The 21483-nt window shown below is 41.7% G+C and overlaps 1 protein-coding gene and 1 non-coding gene across 8 annotated transcripts in view; both read left to right on the top strand.

The window, feature by feature from the left end:
* LOC106580640 (protein furry homolog) overlaps nucleotides 1-21483 on the top strand; it is a 282430-nt gene that overhangs the window by 190862 nt on the left and 70085 nt on the right. For all 7 annotated transcript variants that reach the window (XM_082966434.1, XM_082966435.1, XM_082966433.1 and 4 more), the window contains exons 47-49: nucleotides 16627-16724; nucleotides 16966-17136; nucleotides 17481-17621. In XM_082966434.1, coding sequence (XP_082822560.1) covers nucleotides 16627-16724; nucleotides 16966-17136; nucleotides 17481-17621 — 410 coding nt within the window. The remainder of the gene's footprint in view (nucleotides 1-16626; nucleotides 16725-16965; nucleotides 17137-17480; nucleotides 17622-21483) is intronic.
* Nucleotides 6346-6422, top strand: trnat-ugu (transfer RNA threonine (anticodon UGU)). Its single transcript has one exon. It is a non-coding gene; the product is annotated as a tRNA-Thr (tRNA).

Raw genomic sequence — 21483 nt, 5'->3', positions numbered from 1 at the left:
CTGTTTGTAGATAACTCTTCAGATTTATCTACTTTGGCATGGACATCATCGTATTTAGTTTTGGCTAAATCGAGTTGTTCCTGTAGAAAACGATTTTGTTGAAGAGCTTGTGCTTGTTCATCGTCATACGTTTTTGCAATTACATTTAATTGTTCAGTTTTCGAACGCAGTTCCAGAGCTAGTAGAATTTTTCCCTTTTCTGCATTTGTCATTGGTTTCCCGGTTCTCTCCACCTGTCCCTTTATGTCTACCGTTACCTGCTCGTGCTTCAGCTGTGCACTGCAGTATTGGACAGATGGCAATCTCGGATGGCAAGACATCAGAGCTAGACTGGAGAGAACCTTTACGAGGCCTGCGCCCGATGGTTGATTTTGGAAAACATTGTTGTTCTTTTTTTCCATTAATGGCATAATTAGGGTTGTTATCGCTGCTGAGGTCAGAGATCAATCCATTTACGGGTGGAGGTTCACTAATTAGCGGGCGAGTGGGGACCACCCCCTCTGATAGCCTGCACATTATTAGAACATTTGAAAGGAAAAAAATGTTTTTCCTAATTTTCCAAAATTTTGGAATGTGGGGTGTGGGGAGCTGCAAAGACGATTTTAATCTATTTATAGACGTTAATGAACCATCAGTACTGTACAGTACTGTGGAAGTTGGACGTGAATGAATTTGCAAAAGCAAATTGAATTAATCAATGCCAATGATTAGTCCTACCTGGGTAGGCTATCTGGGTATTAAACTTGAATTACCTGAGAGGTTGCTTCATCCCGGTTAATATGCAAAGTTTAAGTTGTTTCATTTAATTGGAAGAACCTAGAAAGGTATGTTCAACAATTTAACTAAATAAATTGAATGAGACGATAATCCATACAATCTCCATTGATTGGATATCATAAGTGTAAACCGTAGTTCAAATGTTGGGACCCTTCACCACTAGGGTACGCTCCTCCCTGGGGCTGAGCGTCCGTAAAGGGGTTTTACTGACTGCCTTGCTAAAACAGATTTTACTGATTAATCTATTTATGATATATCAAACCTGTATAGGCTATCTGGGAATTAACTTTCAATTAACCTGAGAGCATTGCTTCATCTAAGTTAAGTTTGGAAAAAGTTAATCATGTCTCATTGTAGACGCCCAATCAATTTTGGATATTATTTGAAAGATCCACTTGAAAAGGTAAATCTGGCAATTTCACTTGTTAGTTAAATTGAATGAGACGTCATATCCAGTCAATTGTGATTGTCTGGATATGTTACCGTGCTCCACGTTTGAATTTCCCCTAGAGATGTACTGGCAATTCTTCACCACCAGGGTGCAGAATGCTGAAATTAAACGGAAGTACAAAGGTCGGACTTCCGTCGCGCTAGCGGAGAAATTTTAAATGTGTTACGGTGGAGGGTGAAATGTTCCCTCTCTGTTAGCTTACCCGTAATGCTAAGCTATTGCTACTTGGTTCAGGAGTATCCTTCCAAGCACCAAAATAGGAAAGGGTGGGTTTTCTAGTGACGTCTCACCTTAACCCCATTCAGCATATTCTGTTGTCGTTTATGCTGACCGGAGCGACACGGTACTTAAATACAAAATACGCATACGGTCTGCCCACACTGTCTTAGTGCGGTAGGCAAATTATTCGGCTCGGTTTACCGGACAGTTAACTTCTAATTTCTAACCTTACTCTAGAAGTTAATATTGACCGACAGAAATAGTACCGTTTGGCCTAACGGACTAAATCTGGAATTTAATCCTCACTGCTATCGACATAAGACCGGAGCTACTCTAAATAGCTTCTCTCAATGGAAAATGCACAATCACTTTGTTTACATAGCAGGCTGTTTGTACAATTCTGTTTGCACAATTGATATATAGAATTTCACAGCAAAGTCCAATTCTATCTTAGATTCCTCGCACGGGGGCTCCAATATGTCGTGTCTTTGGGGGTACCATTAAACTGAAGATATGTCTATCAATTAGCTCCCTGTAATTATTATCACGCGATTAAACTGATTAATCGTTTAATTGTAATTAACTAGGAGATCGGGGCACCAAGGAGAATATTCAGATTACAAAGCTATAATTTTCCTAATATAACTTTCCTGTACTATAATATTATATTCTATTATAGTATAGGCCGATTATCTTCTAGTTTAAATGGTGTATTTACCTCGAGTCCAGTCTCATTCCAAACGTCGTAAATTGTTGTATCTGCACGAACCCAGTCTTTACTAAAATCATCCATACATCAATTGTCTTAAAATCATTTATTTACTACACTAAGTAATTAACAGAAAAACATACAAACAGTAATTATCGTCACAAAGGATTGGTATAGGAATGTGCCCTTGTGGGCTAAACAGGCAGGTCGGCCTGTTGAACAATGGATCATAAAAGGTCAGCTGTGGCAGTTACACAGAGTTCATTAATATTAACAATTGAAGGCTCACTCATTCGGGAACAATTGCAATCAATATATATTTACGCTCATGTGTCGTCGTGATCCTTGTTCGAGAGTTCTGTTCTGTTAGGGAGTTTTGTCCGCGTTCTCTCTCTCTCTCTCTCTCTCTCTCTCTCTCTCGGTTAGAATGGATCTTTCAGAGCGACATTCATTAATGTCGTCATCGAATGGTTGTTTCGTTGGTCTTCGCGTTCAATGATATAATTTACTTAGCTGCAGACTAATAATTAATATCAAAGACTTGTTCTTATTCTGTCAGTATCAATAGTCTAAAAGTTAACCACGTGGTATGGTTCACTTTCAGTAGAGGAATTGGAAGGTAAAACCTATTAGCCAACGGAGTGTAGGCCTGGTCTGAAGAAATGTAAATCCGGGGGTGTTTTATAGTGCCCATAGAACAGGCTTGTCAAATGACGCCTGGTCCTGTATGGGTCCCTGGGGGCATGCCTATGACTGAGTTAGATTTGGTTACAGAAATACAATTCTATCACATTACATCAGTACATAGCATCTCAATGTCTTACAAAAGCTTTATCCTTATTAATACATTCTATACAACCATTATGATGCTATTATATAAACAGTTTTATGGTAATATGGCTATATTGTCTCTTCTGAGTATCACAAAATTGTACCAAGCGGATCAGTTCGTAGCTGGATTCTTCACCAATCTTCCATACCTTCTCCAGAACACAAAATGTCGCTTGGCTCTCCAATTCTATGAGTTGGAAGAATTTCCTGTGTCTCTCTATGGGCCATGTGGCCAGAGACTCTCCTGGAATTTTAGAGTTTTTACGACCCTTTACACACAGGGTGGATTGGGTGCAAAAGGGAGGGGTCAACTGTCCTCCCTGTACCAAAAGAGGCCAACGTCATGACACTGTGTCTGCCCCACGTACCCGGCCTCCAATGAGTCTATTCAGCCTGGTACGCCCTGTGCCTGCTCCTCGCACTTGCCCCGAGGTGCGTGTTACCAGTCTGGCGCCACCTGTGCCAGCCCCACGCATCAGGCCTCCAGTGCGCCTGCCCAGTCCGGGGTGTCCTGTTCCTGCTCCCCGCACTCGCCCTGAGGTGCGTGTTACTAGTCTGGCACCACCTGTGCCAGCCCCATGCATCAGGCATTCCAGTGCGCCTGCCCAGTCCGGGGTGTCCTGTTTCTGCTTCCCGCACTCGCCCTGAGGTGCGTGTTACTAGTCTGGCACCACCTGTGCCAGCCCCATGCATTTCAGTGCGCCTGCCCAGTCCGGGGTGTCCTGTTTCTGCTTCCCGCACTGAGGTGTGTGTTACTAGTCTGGCGCCACCTGTGCCAGCCCCACGCATCAGGCCTCCAGTGCGCATTCCCAGTCCAGAGCTTCCGGCGACAGTTCCCAGTCCAGAGCTTCCGGCGACAGTTCCCAGTCCGGAGCTTCCGGCGACAGTTCCCAGTCCGGAACCTCCGGCGACGTTTTACAGTCCGGAACCTCCGGCGACGTTTTACAGTCCGGAACCTCCGGCGACGTTTTACAGTCCGGAACCTCCGGCGCCGTTTTACAGTCCGGAACCTCCGGCGACGTTTTACAGTCCGGAACCTCCGGCGACGGCCGCAGTCCGGAACCTCCCGAGACGGCCCGCAGTCCGGAACCTCCCGAGACGGCCCGCAGTCCGGAGTTTCCGGCGACGGTCCGCAGCCCGGAACCTCCGGCAGCGGTCTGCAGTACAGAGCCTCAGGCGATGATCTACAGTCCGGTTCTTCCGACAACCCACGGTCCGGTGGCACAGAAGCAGAGGGATCAGCGGGCGGAGCGGGGGTTACGCCCCGAACCGGAGCCGCCGCCTCTGTTGGAGGATCTGCGGGATGAGAAGGTTATGTGTACTGCACCAGAGCCGCCATAGACAGTAGTTACCCACCCTACCCTCCCTTTCTTTTGGGGGGGGTTTGTTGTTGTTGTTTTGTTTTTTGTTTAGGTGCGGTCGGAGTCCGCACCTTTGGAGGGGGGGGGGGGGGGGGGGGTACTGTCACGTCCTGATCATGGAAAGATGTTATTTTCTATGGTAGAGTAGGTCAGGGCGTGACGGGTGGTTTTTCTATGTTTTCTATGTTGTCAGGTTCTAGTTTTGTATTTCTATGTTGGGTTTTGTTTGGGCTGATCTCCAATTAGAGGCAGCTGGTCCTCGTTGTCTCTAATTGGAAATCATACTTAAGTAGGGTTTTTTTCCACCTGGGTTTGTGGGAGAATATCTTTGAGTCAGTGTATGTTTCACCTCTGCGTCACGGTTTGTTGTTTTTGTTATTCAGTTTATTTATATGTATTGCATAGTTTCACAGTGTAAATAAAATGTGGAATGACACACACGCTGCACTTTTGTCCGCTCCTCCTTTTGACAACCGTGACACACTAGCAGAGCTCGTTAGGCTGTTATGTTATCCAGAACGTTGGTGACTGCAACTGTGCTGTCAGATTGTCTGTTCGTAAATTCAGAGCGTTTTGCTCTCGGAGCGTTCAGAGCTATCACTGGATGCTCTGACCGATAAGTAGGGTTGATCATAGGGTTGATCGTTCGTAAATGATTCAGTTATTCTGCGCTCTGGCACACTCAGACGACATGTATTTTGTGAAGACATGTAGCTAGTTAGCTAGCTAGCTAAACAATGAACCATAATCCCAACTCATGACGTTACTACCCTGCATGAATCTGCAGGTAGCTAACCAACCAGGTTCAATGTTAGTTAGCTAACATTAGGCTATAACTAGTCAAGCAAATGGCTCTGAGATATGAATTATAAGGTCATACACGTAACTTTAGCTAGCGAGCCAGCCAGATAACATTAGCTAGCTAACATTACATGAACTTGAAATGAAACCACTTTCTGTTAAAATTAGAAACGTGTAATATCTGAAAATGTTGCTAGCTAGACTATCTTACCTGTATACATCATGGATGGACAAGTCTCCTGTCGGATGCCATGGTTGCACTTAATTTGAAGATGTAATCCGGAGACAGGTGTAAAATATATGGGTTCCCGAGTGGCGCAGTGGTCCAAGACACTGCTTCTCAGTGCAAGAGGCGTCACTGCAGTACCTGGTTCAAATCCAGATTGCATCCGATCCGACCGTGATTGGGAGTCTCATGGAGTGGCACTCAATTGGCCCAGCGTTGCCTGGGGTAGGCTGTCATTGTAAATAAGAATTTGTTCTCTGACTTGCCTAGTTAAATAAAAAGGTATTTTCTCCATCTCCTTAGCTATCATAATCGAATTCCACTGATTTCAATATTCGGTCCTCCAGAAAGTGGAGAGCATACACATAACGTTAGCTAGCGAGCCAGCCAGCTAACTTTGGCTAACAGTACACTTTAACTTGACATAGGTTTATTCAGTTTTACGACGTGATAAAAAAATTTAAAGACCCGTTAGACAGGATTACTTAGACATCGACCAGCTCAAATAGACAGAAGCATGCTATATGGCAGATCAATCCAAACTCATCTCTCGGCATGTCCAGCCCACTCATTATCTCAGCCAATCATGGCTAGCGGGAAGGTTGCTGGCATTTTCTGTGGCTAAACCAACTGGTTCGTAATTTAACAATTTTATTCGCATTTACAGATGGCGTACAAGTTTGATAATAAGGCACAAAAAGGTTTATGTTCAAACGGCTCTCCTGTGAAGTAGTGACCCACAACATAAGCCTAGTTTCCTGAAACAGGTCACATTTTTATTAAAGTTTTACAAAATGTACATCAATGTAAGTACAAAGACTTTACCATATCCCAACCACCTTTACTCCCTTTACACATCCACCCCACACCCTCCCTCAGTTCGGGTCCTAGAAAACATAATTCTACAGAGATATCACAACAAATAAACAAACAAACAAGAACACTGGAAAAATATGAATTGGTCCATACTGGTCCCGTGTGGCTCAGTTGGTAGAGTGATGGTGTTTGTAACGCCAGGGTTGTGGGTTCGATTCCCACGGGGGACCAGTATGGAGAAGAATGTATGAAATGTATGGAATGTATGCATTCACTACTGTAAGTTGCTCTGGATAAGAGCGTCTGCTAAATGACTAAAATGTAAATGTAAATGAATTGTCTCACCTACAAACAACTCAATACAGATTCAAGGTACAGAAAGTGGAGCAACAGAAATGTAAATAAATGATCAGACAAACTTGCTTGGACTGGATAGCATTATATTGATGACTGTACCAATTATGTAATGACTACTGGTAATGCCTACTGGGAAACCTTAACCTCTCTAGGGTAGGTGGCACCAAATCGTCCCACCTACGTAACAGCCAGTGTAATCCCGTGGCGCGTTATTCAAAAACCTCAAAAATGCAAAAACTTCAATTTTTCAAACTTATGACTATTTTACACCATTTTAAAGACAAGACTCTCGTTAATCTAACCACACTGTCCGATTTCAAAAAGGCTTTACAACGAAAGCAAAACATTAGATTATGTCAGCAGAGTACCCAGCCAGAAATAATCAGACACCCATTTTTCAAGCTAGCATAGAATGTCACATAAACCCAAACCACAGCTAAATGCAGCACTAACCTTTGATGATCTTCATCAGATGACAACCCTAGGACATTATGTTATACAATACATGCATGTTTTGTTCAATCAAGTTCATATTTATATCAAAAACCAGCTTTTTACATTAGCATGTGACTAGCATGTGACTAGCATTCCCACCGAACACTGCCGGTGAATTTACTAAATTACTCATGATAAACGTTCACAAAAAGCATAACAATTATTTTAAGAATTATAGATACAGAACTCCTCTATGCACTCGATATGTCCGATTTTAAAATAGCTTTTCGGTGAAAGCACATTTTGCAATATTCTCAGTAGATAGCCCGGCATCACAGGGCTAGCTATTTAGACACCCAGCAAGTTTAGCACTCACCAAAGTCAGATTTACTATAAGAAAAATGTTATTACCTTTGCTGTCTTCGTCAGAATGCACTCCCAGGACTTCTACTTCAATAACAAATGTTGGTTTGGTTCAAAATAATCCATAGTTATATCCAAACAGCGGCGTTTTGTTCGTGCGTTCAAGACACTATCCGAAAGGGTAAATAAGGGTGACGCGCATGGCGCAATTCGTGACCAAAAAATTCTGAATATTCCATTACCGTACTTCGAAGCATGTCAACCGCTGTTTAAAATCAATTTTTATGCCATTTTTCTCATAAAAAAGCGATAATATTCCGACCGGGAATTTGCGTTTAGGTAAACAGACGAAAGAAAATAAAGCATGGGGTCGACTCAGGCACGCGCCTAAGCCCATAGTACTCTGATCGGCCACTTGCCAAAAGCGATAATGTGTTTCAGCCAGAGGCTGCCTCGATATTGTTCAACTTTTTCCCGGGCTCTGAGAGCCTATGGGATCCGTAGGAAGTGTCACGTTAGCCTCTTGAGCATCTGATCCCGTTAGCGGGATCAAAATCCAGCGAAAAATCATATCGCCAATTAGCATTAAAAAATTATCATAATTTTTTACAAAAATTAAAAATATTTTTTTTTTTTTTTTATAGATACACCTCTCCTGAATCGACCCACGTCGTCCGATTTCAAAAAGGTTTTACAGGAAAAGCAAATCATTAGATTATATTAGATGAGTCCATCGTAAAAAGCAGCTTCATAGCCATTTTCCGACCAACCACTTCCATCACATATTATCAATAAACAGCTAAATGTAGCACTAACCTTTTACAAACTTCATCAGATGGCACCCCTAGGACATCATGTTATACAATGCATGCATTCTTTTGTTCAATAAAGGTCATATTTATATATAAAAACAGCATTTTACATCTCTGTCTGACGTTGACTACCTAATTTCCCCTCAAAAGCGTCCCGGTAAACAATGCTACGTTTCAATAAATTGCTATACTATAACGATTTTTTAAATGTATATTGTCAATCTAACATTTATAGATGAATATCTCTTGAGAACACCCGTCATACCAGATTTTAAATTAACTTTACTGGGTAATCACACTTTGCGATAAAAGGAGATGCGATACTCAGAAAATCAGCTAATATACAGTGCTCGGCGCCATCTTGGATGCAACAGTATGAACCATATCATCTTCAATAATATTGTCAATAATCGCCTACCTTTAGTTGTCTTCATCAGAAAGCATCCCAGGTCCACAACAGATGTATTTTCGGTCAAAAAGTCCATACTTCACGTTCCATTAGCCTGATGTTGGTAGCGCGTCCTATGGCTCTCTCCAAACGCAGCTCTGCACTTCATACTGAAAGCAATCCTCGCGCATGTAGGTTCGTTCAAACATGTCAAACGTTGTATAAAATAAATGTTCAGGGCCACTAACACCAAGAGAGCCAATAAGATTCGAGGGGGATGCATTCATTGCCTTTAAAACCGTTTCCAAAGGTGGGGGCAGACATGGCCGCCGGCGTCATAATGGTGATGGCCCATCCCCTGTGACCAATTTCAAACTCCTGTCATTCACTGAGTTTTGACTCTATAAGGCTCAAACCACTGTGAAAGGACTGGCGACATCTAGTGGAAGCAATAGGAAGTGCCAAAATATTCCTAAACCCCTGTGTTTTTCAATGGGATAGGTTAGAACTCAATACAACACATCAGGTATCCACTTCCTGTCAGAAAATGTCTCAGGGTTTTGCCTGCCAAATGAGTTCTGTTATACTCACAGACACCATTCAAACAGTTTTAGAAACTTTAGAGTGTTTTCTATCCATATATAATAAGTATATGCATGCCCTATCTTCTGAGTTTGATTAGTAGGCCGTTGAAAATGGGAACGATTTTTTTTCAAAATGCGCTGTGGCGCCCCCTATCCTAGGGTATCCTCAAGAGGTTAAAGCAAAGATCCTCAGTCTTCAATAAAAATAGCCAAGATGAAACACAACTTGTCAGACAGGCCACTTCCTGCATGGAATCTTCTCAGGTTTTGGCCTGCCATTTGAGTTCTGTTATACTCAGACACCATTCAAACAGTTTTAGAAACTTTAGCGTGTTTTCTATCCAAAGCCAATAATTATATGCATATTCTAGTTACTGGGCAGGAGTAGTAACCAGATTAAATCGGGTACGTTTTTTATCCGGTCGTGTCAATACTGCCCCCTAGCCCTAACAGGTTAAAGCTTATCATCAGAGGGGAGCCTCTGCAAGCCATTAAAGTATGATATAAATGGTTGCCATTTTCTAACAAATGCATCATTGGAACCCCTAAGAGAACACTTAATTTTCTCAAGCTTTAGGAAGAACATTACGTTGTTGAGCCATTGTGAAATGGAGGGGGGCTGAGCAAACTTCCACTGGAAAATAATTATACGTTGAGCAAATAATGATGTATAAGCAACAAGCATGTTTGGGGTGCAAAGAGAACAAGTCTTCTGAAATAACAAAAAACGCTATCAAGGGACATGGCTGCAGGTTAATTTAAAGCACCTCAGATAACATTTTAAAAATAGAATCCCAGTAATTTTGTAGTTTAAAGCATTGAATGAACATGTGACATTGTGAGAAATGACATCTATCACACATCATTTACATTTGGATATATTTTAGATAATCTGGATTTGGAAAATGCACTCTATGTAAAACCTTAAATTGTATGACACCAAGACGAGCACAAGATGTAGTGGAGTGAACTCTGTCAATCGCCTCATCCCACCACTCCTGTGTAAATCCAACACCCATTTCCCATCCCCAAGCAGATTTAGTTTTGTTGGTGGAATGTTTGTCCAATGACATAATACACAGATCTGAGAAATAACTGCCTCCTGTCGAGGTAATAGTGTCAATAAACCATCGCAGGTTTGGCAAGGGGGTAGAGCAGGGAACCCAGAAAATTGGAAGCAGACATAATGCCTCATTTGAAGGTAACGGGGAACAAAATATGGATACAAGAGTATTTAGAGGCCAGGTTGGGAAAATTTGAAAAAAGTATATTTACATATAAGTCTTGGAAGGACCTAATAGATAGTAGATGCAGAGGATAATTTTTTAAATGCTGTCGAAACTGGTACCAAATCTTACGTGTGGAAAGCACTACAGGATTGCAAGGATAGCGAGAGGGGGATGCTGGAGAGAGAAGAGCAGAGTTAAGCAGGAAGGGAAGCATGAATACAATAATGTGCCTCTAAGTAGCACCATGGGGTATCTGGAGCATGTAACCAGAATGGCAATTTCTGAAAGTTGGCTGCCCAGTAATAGTATAAAAAGTTGGGTAGTGCCAGCCCTCCACTAAACTTGCATCTCTGAAGTAAAGATCTACTGACTCTTGGTACCTTTCCTCCCCAGATAAATGTGGTAACAGCCTGATTGATTAACATTTTAAAAAAATGGTAAAAACAATGGGAGATAGATTGAAATAGATAAAGGAATTTGGGTAAACTGTTGTAACAGCAGTAATCCTTCCTATAAGGGATAGTGGTAAACTACCCCATCTTTGAAAATCTGATTTAATTTGCGTAAGGAGGGGAGCAAAGTTTGCAGAAAAAAAGAGCATGTAATGAACGAGTTACGTTCACTCCAAGGTATTTGAAACCAGAACAGCTAAGCTGAAAAGGCAAATCTGTCTGCTGGACCTGTAGCGCTGCTGGAGTGATTGGGAAGCACTCACTTTTCTGGAGTTCTCCAGAATGAAAGAATAGAATGTAAACAGGTTACAGAGTTATTTACATAGGTAACATAGGTTATCATTATATGTAGATGATTTGTTACTCTATGTTCAACTCCTTCCCGTGTTACACCTTGGAAAGAGGAGGATGCCTGTAAAGCTACCGAAAGGGGCTCAATAGTGACGGCAAATGATTAAAGGGACAGTGGGCAGCCTTGGCGTGTCCCATGTTCCAGGGCAAAATAATCAGAATGGGTGTCATTGGTACAGACACTGGCCTGTGGAGATGTATACAAGAGACGGATCCATGAGCAAAATGTTTTAATAACAGCAAATAGGTTGTCCCATTCAATTCTGTTGAATGCCTTGGGATTTGGGATTTTCCCACCTCAGGGGAGTTGGAGAATTGTTTAGAATAAATAATGTTAAACAGCGTCCAAATATCAAAAAATTAATATCTGTCCTTTATAAAGCCGGTTTGTTCCTCTGATATGAGTCCTGGTAAGACTACTTCCAGATGCCTCGCTATCACCTTCGCCAGCACCTTTACATCCACATTAAGGAGGCTTAGGGGCCTAAATAAAGAACAGGAAGTTGGGTCTTTCCCCTTCTTAAGGAGTAGCGCTATTGAAGTCTGTGTTAGGGTAGGTTTCACCGAGCCACGTTCAAGTGACTCATTATACATAGATAAAAGTAAAGGGGCTAACTTGGTATGGAATTTCTTAAAGAACTCAGTTGGAAAGCCATCAGTCCTTGGAGCTTTGCTGTTCTGCACTTACTTGATAGACTGAATAACTTCTTCAAGGCTGAGAGGAGAATCAAGGTAATCTGCAGTTTCAGCCTCAACTGTGGGAGTTTCCAGTTCAAGTCAAATGGGCAGTATCTGATGGAAATGCAGACATAATGAGGGAAGAATAAAAAGATTTGAAGGTGTCATTGATCCCCATAGGGTCAGAAATCAAGCTATGAGAGGAATATTTAATTTGGGGAATCAGACAGGTAGCAGCGCTGCTTTTCAATTGGTGTGCGATCAGAAGACTTGCCCTGTTGCTATGTTCATAGTAGGTACCACGTAAATGCAATAGTAACCGTTCTGCATCTGTAGTGGACAAGAGATTGAAGTCAGATTGTAAATTCAAGCATTGCTTAAATAGCTCTGGAGATGACGTCAAGGCATATTGATGGACAAAGTCAAGGATGGCTTTAGTGAGTTCTTCTAGTTTAGCTTTCCGAGTTTTGTTTAAATAAGAAGAAGAATAAATAGTTCATCCTCTAAGATAGGCCTTAAGGGATTCTCATGAGAATGAGAGGTTGAGCTTGTCCGATTAGAAGAAAATAAAAGTATCAATAGAAGTGGAGATAACGTTACAGAAGTCTGCATCAGACAGGAGAAGAGAATTGAATTTCCAACAGAGAGGAGTACGAGTTTATGTCGAGGGCTAAAGGTCCATGGTCAGAAATTACAATGGGAAATATTCAGAAGAGGTGACATTTGGAAGTAACTTATGATCAATAAAGAAATAGTCAATACGAGAAAAATAATGGTGTGCATGTGAAAAGAAAGAATACTCTCTTGCCTGGGGATTCTGAAATATCCAGGGATCTGTACACCCATTCTGAACCATAAAATATGAGAAGGACTTTGACATAGCAGAAGGAGACAGTTCTTGGGTTGGAGCGGTCTGAAGCAGGGCTAATAACACAATTCAGATCCACGCCAATTATCAAAAGATGGGTGTTCAGAGAAGGGATTTTCCCCAGCAACCAATTGGCAAATTCAACATTCAGTGTATATATTGACCAAAACTACAAGTGTGCCAAATGGTGCCAATTATTATTAAATGTCTCCCATTACTTTCTGAAATGTATTATTTTACTAACCAAAATTGCTACCCCTTTGGCTTTGGAGTTAATGTCTGAATGGAAAACCTGACTAAACCTGGAGTTTTGTAGCATTGAGTGATCTTTAATGTGCAAATGGGTCTCTTGTAGAAATACCCCATCTGCTTTTAGCTTTTTCAAATGGGAGAAGACCCTAGACCTCGAGACAGAATTATTCATTGTTTTAGTATTCCAAGATAAAAACCAGATAGGATTAGGCCTACCTATTCACCATCTAAAATATTGAAAGGAAAAAAGGTGTTAAAACAGACCAAATATTTGCAAAGATAAAATAGAAAACGAATGAAAAAAGCAACAAAATATATAGATTTTTATTTTATAAAAGAAAAATAAAAGAACCAAAAACGGTCCCCCCATCCCCTCCCCTTTCACCCAAACCCAAAGTCTCCTTCCCCAGCGAATGGAATGCTTTGATGCATATGTATAAACAGAAAACCTTCCTATCCTAACACGGAGAAGCTCCATAGCATAAGTAGTGAAATACATTTGAAAAGGCATTCACAAAACGGTAAAGTAGGTCAACAGATGGCGCCGGCAGATAGCTGTGCTTCTAGCTGCTAGGCAACTTTGCAGTATTTTGTTTTTGTAACGTGTTATTTGTTACATTATTATCCCAGAAATGTCTTTGTGTTATTACATACAGCCGGGAAGAACTTTTGGATATCAGAGCAGCAGTAACTCACCAGCATTACCAGCATTACGACCAGGAATACGACTTTCCCGAATCGGATCCTTTGTTCGTACCCCCCAGAGCAATTGAACTTATCCCAGAGGCTGATCTAAAAAAACGCCGGCGTAGAAGAGGTATTCGGAGTGGACTTTTAGTCCGACTCATGAGGCATTCACACCACCCACCACTTCCGGGTATATTACTCACTAATGTTCAGTCTCTGGATAATAAAGTTGACGAGCTCAGGGCTGTAACATACTCTGTTTCATGGAAACATGGCTCTCTCGTGATATACTGTCTGAGTCCGTACAGCCAGTTGGGTTCTCAGTTCATTGCGCAGACAGGAATAAATATATCTCCCGGAAGAAGCAGGGGTTTTCATGATTGGTGTGATTGTGATAACATACAGGAACTCAAGTCCTTTTGTTCACCCGACCTAGAATACCTCACAATCAAATGCCGACCGTATTACCTCCCAAGAGAATTCTCTTCGGTTATAGTCACAGCCGTGTATATTCCCCCTCAAGCCGATACCACGACGGCCCTCAAGGAACTTCACTGGACTTTATGCAAACTGGAGACCACATATCCTGAGGCCGCATTTATTGTAGCAAAGCAAATTTGAGGAAAATGCTACCGAAGTTCTATCAACACATTGACTGTAGTAATTGCGCTGCTAAAAACACTCGACCACTGCTACTCCAACTTCCGGGATGCCTACAACGCTCTCCCCCGCCCTCCCTTAGGCAAATATGATCACGACTCCATTTTGCTCCTCCCTTCCTATAGGCAGAAACTCAAACAGGAAGTACCCATGCTACGGACTATTCAACGCTGGTCTGGCCAATCGGAATCCACGCTTCAAGATTGTTTTGATCACACGATCTGGGTTATGTTCCGGGCGGCCTCCGAGGATAACATTGATGAATACACGGATACGGTGACTGAGTTTATCAGGAAGTGTAAAGGAGATGTTGTACCCACTGTGACTATTAAACCTACCCTAACCAGAAACCTTGGATAGATGGCAGCAGTGTGCAAAATTGAATGCGCGAACCACTGTATTTAACCATGGCAAGGTGACTGGGAATATGGCCGAATACAAACAGTGTAGTTATTCCATCCGTAAGCCAATCAAACAGGCAAAACGTCAGTATAGAGACAAAGTGGAGACGCTATTCAACGGCTTAGACACAAGACATATGTGGCAGGGTCTATAGACTACAAAGGGAAAACCAGCCACATTGCGGACACCAACGACTTGCTTCCAGACAAGCTAAACAACTTCTTCGCCTGCTACCAAGGACTGTGGACTCTCCTTCTCCGTGGCCGATATGAGTAAGCCATTTAACCTGTCTGGGAACCTGGGACGCACCCTAGTCAACAGCCAGTGGAATCGCGTCGCGCGGAATACAAATAACTCATAAATGCTATAACATCAATTTCTCAAACATATGACTGTTTTACACCATTTTATAGATACACCTCTCCTGAATCGAACCACATTGTCCGATTTCAAAAAGGCTTTACAGCAAAAGCAAAACATTAGATTATGTTAGGAGAGTACCCTGCCAAAAATAATCACACTGCCATTTTCAAAGCAACTAGCATGCATCACAAATACCCAAAACACAGCTAAATGCAGCACTAACCTTAGACAATCTTCATCAGATGACACTCCTAGGACATCATGTTACACAATACATGCATTTTTTGTTCGATAAAGTTCATATTTATATATAAAAACAGCATTTTACATCGGCGCGTGACGTTCAGAAAATATTTTCTCTCAAATGCTTCCGGTGGATCAGCACTACAATTTACAAAATTACTATTTGAAAACATTGTTAAAATGTAATATTGTCATTCAAAGAATTATAGATTAACATCTCGTGAATGCAACCGCATTGCCAGATTTAAAAATAACTTTACTGGGAAATCACACTTTGCAATAAATGAGGTGCAATGCTCTGAAAAATAGGCTAGGCGATACAGGTTAGCGCCATCTTGGAACCATCTAAAATCAAATATACTATTGTAAATAGTCCCTTACCTTTGATTATCTTCATCAGAAGGCACTTCCAGGAATCCCAGGTCCACAACAAATGTAGTTTTGTTCGAAAAAGTTAATAATTTATGTCCCAATAGCTCCTTCTTGTTAGCGCGTTCCGAAGGCTACTCATAATGTACTGAAGCGCGCGGGACTTATTTACGTTCGTTCAAATATGTCAAACATTGTATAATATAAATCTTTAGGGCCTTTTTCAATCAGAGCTTCAATAATATTCAAGGCGGACGATTGCATTGTCTTACTAAACGTTTCGGAACAAGAGGGTACCTACGGGCGCCCGCGTCATAGTAGTAATGGCCCTCCCTCTATGACCAACTTTCCAGGCCTCTCGTTCGGTCAGTTTTTACCGGAGAAGACTCAAACCACTTTGTAAAGACTGTTGACATCTAGTGGAAGCCTTAGGAAGTGCTAAATGAATCCTAACTCACGGTGTGTTTCATAGGCAAAGTGTTGAAGGTGATTCCACAAATCAGATTTCCACTTCCTGCATGGAATCTTCTCAGGTTTTGGCCTGCCATATGAGTTCTGTTATACTCACAGACACCATTCAAACAGTTTTAGAAACTTTAGGGTGTTTTCTATCCATATCTAATAAGTATATGCATATTCTAGTTACTGGGTAGGAGTAGTAACCAGATTAAATCGGGTACGTTTTTTATCCGGCGGTGTAAATACTGCCCCCTAGCCCTAAGAGGTTAACTAATGCATAGGAGCCTCGTCCACGAGCGTCTTCTTCATTCACATGCTCAGCCGCGTCAGTTGGTTCTTGTGTCTGTCTCTCATTTTATGCCATCACTGTAGCACTTTGATTTTCTTTCAATGAAAAGCGAGTTATAAATGAAATATATTGTTATTATTTATTATTTATCGTTTTTTGAGTGAAATGGAAGCCCTATTTCTCTTGTTCCCCAGGTTTCCCTCTGAACGTTCTCTGTCTGCTGCCACATCTGGTCCAGAACTTCGACGGCCCATCCCAGTTCTGTAAAGACGTGGCTCAGAGAATAGCTCAGGTTAGTCTCCTCGTCAACTTTCCAGTCAATGTGCATTATTTAATAGATAAACAAGGACTTTACACATACAAAATTAGGTGAAATAGGTACATTTTCTCCAGAAATTAAGTCAATGTAAAGCATATAAATGTACTCTTGCTCATTTTGAATTTGAATTCATGTCAATCTAATTCATTATTTATGATTCATTGCCAATATGTACCGTAAATATTTAGTATTTGGTTTCTGCTTGGATGGCCAGGTATGCTTGGAGGAGAAGAATTCGAAACTGTCCAACTTGGCCCATGTGATGACCCTGTACAAAACACACTCGTACACCCGGAACTGCTTCTCCTGGGTCAACGTCGTCTGTCGCTATCTCCACGAGGCCTTCTCCGAGATCACCCTCAACATGGTCACTTACATGGCCGAGGTCTGTATGGCTGTTCTATGGATAACCATACTCCTCTTAAGCCAGATTCACACTATAGGGCCAAACCAATCCAGTTCAAGACGAACTGAACAGGGCTGGCCTGGTTTGGTATCTACCTTAGTTGCTGGAACCGTGCAGGAAAAGACAATGTGAGAAGAAAATATCTGAGCCAGTCTAGTGCTGTTCGGGTCAGCCCTATAGTGTGAATTATCCTTAAGAGTTTCTGATATATAAAGGAAGTTTCTCCTCGAGTAATATGGATCAATGGATTAAATCGATCGATGTAGGGCTATCCATCCATTTCAGACTGTGTCATTAACTGTGAGTGTGTTCTGATTGGCCAGCTGTTGGAGAAGGGTCTACCCAGCATGCAGCAGACCTTGCTCCAGATCATCTACAGCCTGCTGAGTCACATGGACCTGTCAGTCATTCAGGCAAAGCCATTCAATATGGAGGTCCTCAAGACCATCGAGAAGTTTGTCCAGGTGAGAGGAACATGACGTTGTTATTAGTGAAATAATACGTTTTGAAGTTGAGGACTTCTCCCCTCCTGACTGACTGGCCATTTCAAGATGGTCAGCTAATTCGGTTCTATGTGTAGGCTAAAGCCTCTGCTGACCTTGTGTTTAGCGAAGCTGACAGCAGCTCGCTAGCCTAGCTTGCTAGCTAGCAACTCGCTAGCCTAGCTTGCTAGCTAGCAACTCGCTAGCTAGCAACTCGCTAGCTAGCAACTTGCTAGCCACTCGCTAGCTAGCAACTTGCTAGCCTATCTAACGTAAACTCACTCACTTTTGTACATCGCCTTGGTCCGTACAATTGACCTTATTTTAGCGCCCAAAAAACGTAATACTTCCAGATCAACTGTAATGTCAATACCATTGTAAAGCACAATTTCTCCCCTTTCCAACAAATTCCATTACGAGACCTCCACGCTGCCCGTTTCTGCATGATTCAAGAAGGCAATGAGCTCCGTCGGGTCTTTTTAAAAATGGCGGGTGGGTAAGCGAAACGAATGCGTGATAGTGAGAAGGAGAGATGTCATGTGGGAAACTGCTTTTTTTCACTCGATCTGTCCAACTTATCACCTTATCGCCTCTAAAATGTAAATAAAACACTATAAAGAGTTTATATAATGTGTCATTACATACCTATTTGAAGGTGTGTCGAATTTGAATCCGGTTTTTAGGGCGGTGCTAAAGTGATCTTCAGAAGTAAACAGGTTTTTTTGAGAGTCATGATCGCTTGCAGTGATGACGCAAAAAATGACTAGGTATCCCCCTTACCCCCTTCACTGTCCGTTTCTTGTTTTTAAACAATGAGAGAAGTGCTACACCTGGTGGAGAGAGATTGTAAGACAGAAATAGTTGCTTTATGCATGCTGTATGTTACGGCATGACATGACACGTCACAATGTAATGGAGGGTCAGTTTTTTCAACTTTTCTCCAATACTATGTGGCAAAGAAGGGGGTTGAGTGATAAATGGCAGATATGTGAGGGCAGAACTAATAAACGGGCTCTGCCCGATCACTAAAATGGCCACCCCGATCAGAACTACAGATCACAAAATGGCCGACTGCCAAAACTACAATTCCCAGAAGCAAGGGGAACCCTCAGAAGGTGGAGCCGACCCACAGATAAAAGGTCAAGAAAAACCAGGAAGAGAGAGAGAGGGCGGGAAGGATCTATGAACCATAGAGAAAGAGACAATCTACATTGGCTGGATTTACCGTGTACGAGCTGGACTGTTTTGGACTTACCTGTTGGCGTTTAGACCTGGACCTACCGAGAACCAGATTTGTGTACCGAACCCTGCTATCCTTGACCTTACCTGCGGCCTGGGTGGACCAGGACAGCGAAACAAACACACAGGTACTGTCATGTTCGAAAGAACTTTCCTTCTGGGCTGACTTTGGTGACAGTTTCCCACTTAATTTGTGACAAACGCTCCTAACTTTGAAGAGGTTTGCCACAACTATAGATCCATTACCATGTCGATCAACGCTTCAATAGGAATGTAGTTCACACCCCAGATTTTGAAGTCAACGCAGTCGCTACAGTCCCATTAGTTTTCTTTGCAGCCTCGTATGTAAGTCGCTCTGGATAAGAGCGTCTGCTAAATGACGTAAGTGTAAATGTAAATGTATGACTGTCGCGGTTGCGCACATTTGTAAGGAATGGGGTGAGTTTACGTTAGCTGATATTTCTCTGTCAAATCCATTATGGCATATACTGTAGCAAGAGCCAGTGTCTGGAATTAGTTTCATAACACAATCGTTTTACAACATCTTGCTATGAAAGTAGCATGCAACTTAGTTTGAAACGTTCATCATGTCGTGTTAATCTCTCTGGGCCAGTGGGACGTTAGCGTCCCACCCTATTCAACAGCCAGTGGAATCGCGTGGCGCGAAATACAAATACCTAAAAAATGCTATAACTTCAATTTCTCAAACATATGACTATTTTACACCATTTGAAAGATAAGACTCTCGTTAATCCAACCACGTTGTCCGATTTCAAAAAGGCTTTACAGCGAAAGCAAAACATTAGATTATGTCAGGAGAGTACCCAGCCAAAAATAATCACACAGCCATTTTCAAAGCAAGCATATATGTCACAAAAACCAAAACCACAGCTAAATGCAGCACTAACCTTTGATCTTCATCAGATGACACTCCTAGGACATTATGTTATACATGCATGTTTTGTTCAATCAAGTTCATATTTATATCAAAAACCAGCTTGTTACATTAGCATGTGATGTTCAGAACTAGCATACCCACCGCAAACTTCCGGTGAATTTACTAAATTACTCATGATAAACGTTCACAAAATACATAACAATTATTTTAAGAATTATAGATACAGAACTCCTTTATGCAATCGCTGTGTCAGATCTTAAAATAGCTTTTTCGGCGAAAGCACATTTTGCAATATTCTGAGTACATAGCTCTGCCATCACATGCTAGCTAATTTAACACCCACCAAGTTTGGGGAAACTTAAACTCAGAATTACTTTTAGAAAAATTGGATTACCTTTGCTGTTCTTCATCAGAATGCACTCCCAGGACTTCTACTTCAACAACAAATGTTGTTTTGGTTCCAAATAATCCATAGTTATATCCAAATATCTCAGTTTTGTTCGTGCGTTCAGGTCACTATCCGAAGGGTAACGCGCGAGCGCATTTCGTGACAAATAATTTCTAGATATTCCATTACCGTACTTAGAAGCATGTCAAACGCTGTTTAAAATCAATTTGTATGCTATTTTTCTCATAAAATAGCGATAATATTCCAACCGGACAACTTTGTATTCATTCAAAGACTGAAAGAAAAAAATTGAGAAGTCTCGTGAACGCACATCTCAGTCTCACTGTACCCAGTCAGGCCACTTACAAACTCTGCTGCTGTACTTTGCCCAGAGACAGCAGACACCCCATTCCACTTTCTGGCGGCTTTAGAGAGCCAATGGAAGCCTTAGAAAGTGTCACGTAACAGCACAGATGCTGTATTTTTGATAGAGATGCAACAGAAGGACAACAAATTGTCAGACAGGGCACTTCCTGCATGGAATCTTCTCAGGTTTTGGCCTGCCATATGAGTTCTGTTATACTCACAGACACCATTCAAACAGTTTTAGGAACTTCCGAGTGTTTTCTATCCAAATCTACTTATTATATGTATATTCTAGTTTCTGGGCAGGAGTAGTAACCAGATTAAATCGGGTACGTTTTTTTATCCGGCCGTGAAAATACTGCCCCCTAGCCCAGACAGGTTAAGACATGTTACCATGGAAACGGTATCAACTGCGACTTGAATGCCCGCTCTTAAGTCAGCTCTGCTGTCTTACAACACAATATACTACATATAACTGGCTAGTTATGTCTTGTCTCGTCTCTCCTTAAGTCGGCTGTTAGATCCTTGACGGAACTATTAATGTCCCTACAGGTGTAGGCTACATGTGGACATTGCACAAACATTGCCCAGCTTGAATATAGATGCATTTATCTACAAAAAATGTATGGGTGTGTTTGTGTTACAAGACAAATAATTTTATGCTGTAAATATCATATTGATGCGCTTACAAAGACAGTATACCTACACATACCTAGCAAATACAAATAAGTTGTGTATAGAGTACCTAGAATGGCATTCTATTTGTCTTTTTGGCCAATTCTAAGGATTTGGCTGTCTAACCACACACTGACATGCACAGCTCTCTGGGTGAGGTTCTGTCTTAAAGTCTCCAGTGGGTGATGAAATCCTTCCATCTATGTAATGTATTACAGGTTATGGACAATGTAGTCAGGTGGCAGGACAAGTGGAGTGCATGACAATCCTGGATATGA

The sequence above is a fragment of the Salmo salar genome, chromosome 20, assembly GCF_965601325.2.
Source record: "Salmo salar chromosome 20, fSalSal1, whole genome shotgun sequence".
NCBI lineage: Eukaryota > Metazoa > Chordata > Actinopteri > Salmoniformes > Salmonidae > Salmo > Salmo salar.
Note: the sequence above shows the minus strand (reverse complement) of the source record. Positions and strands in the feature narration are given on the sequence as shown.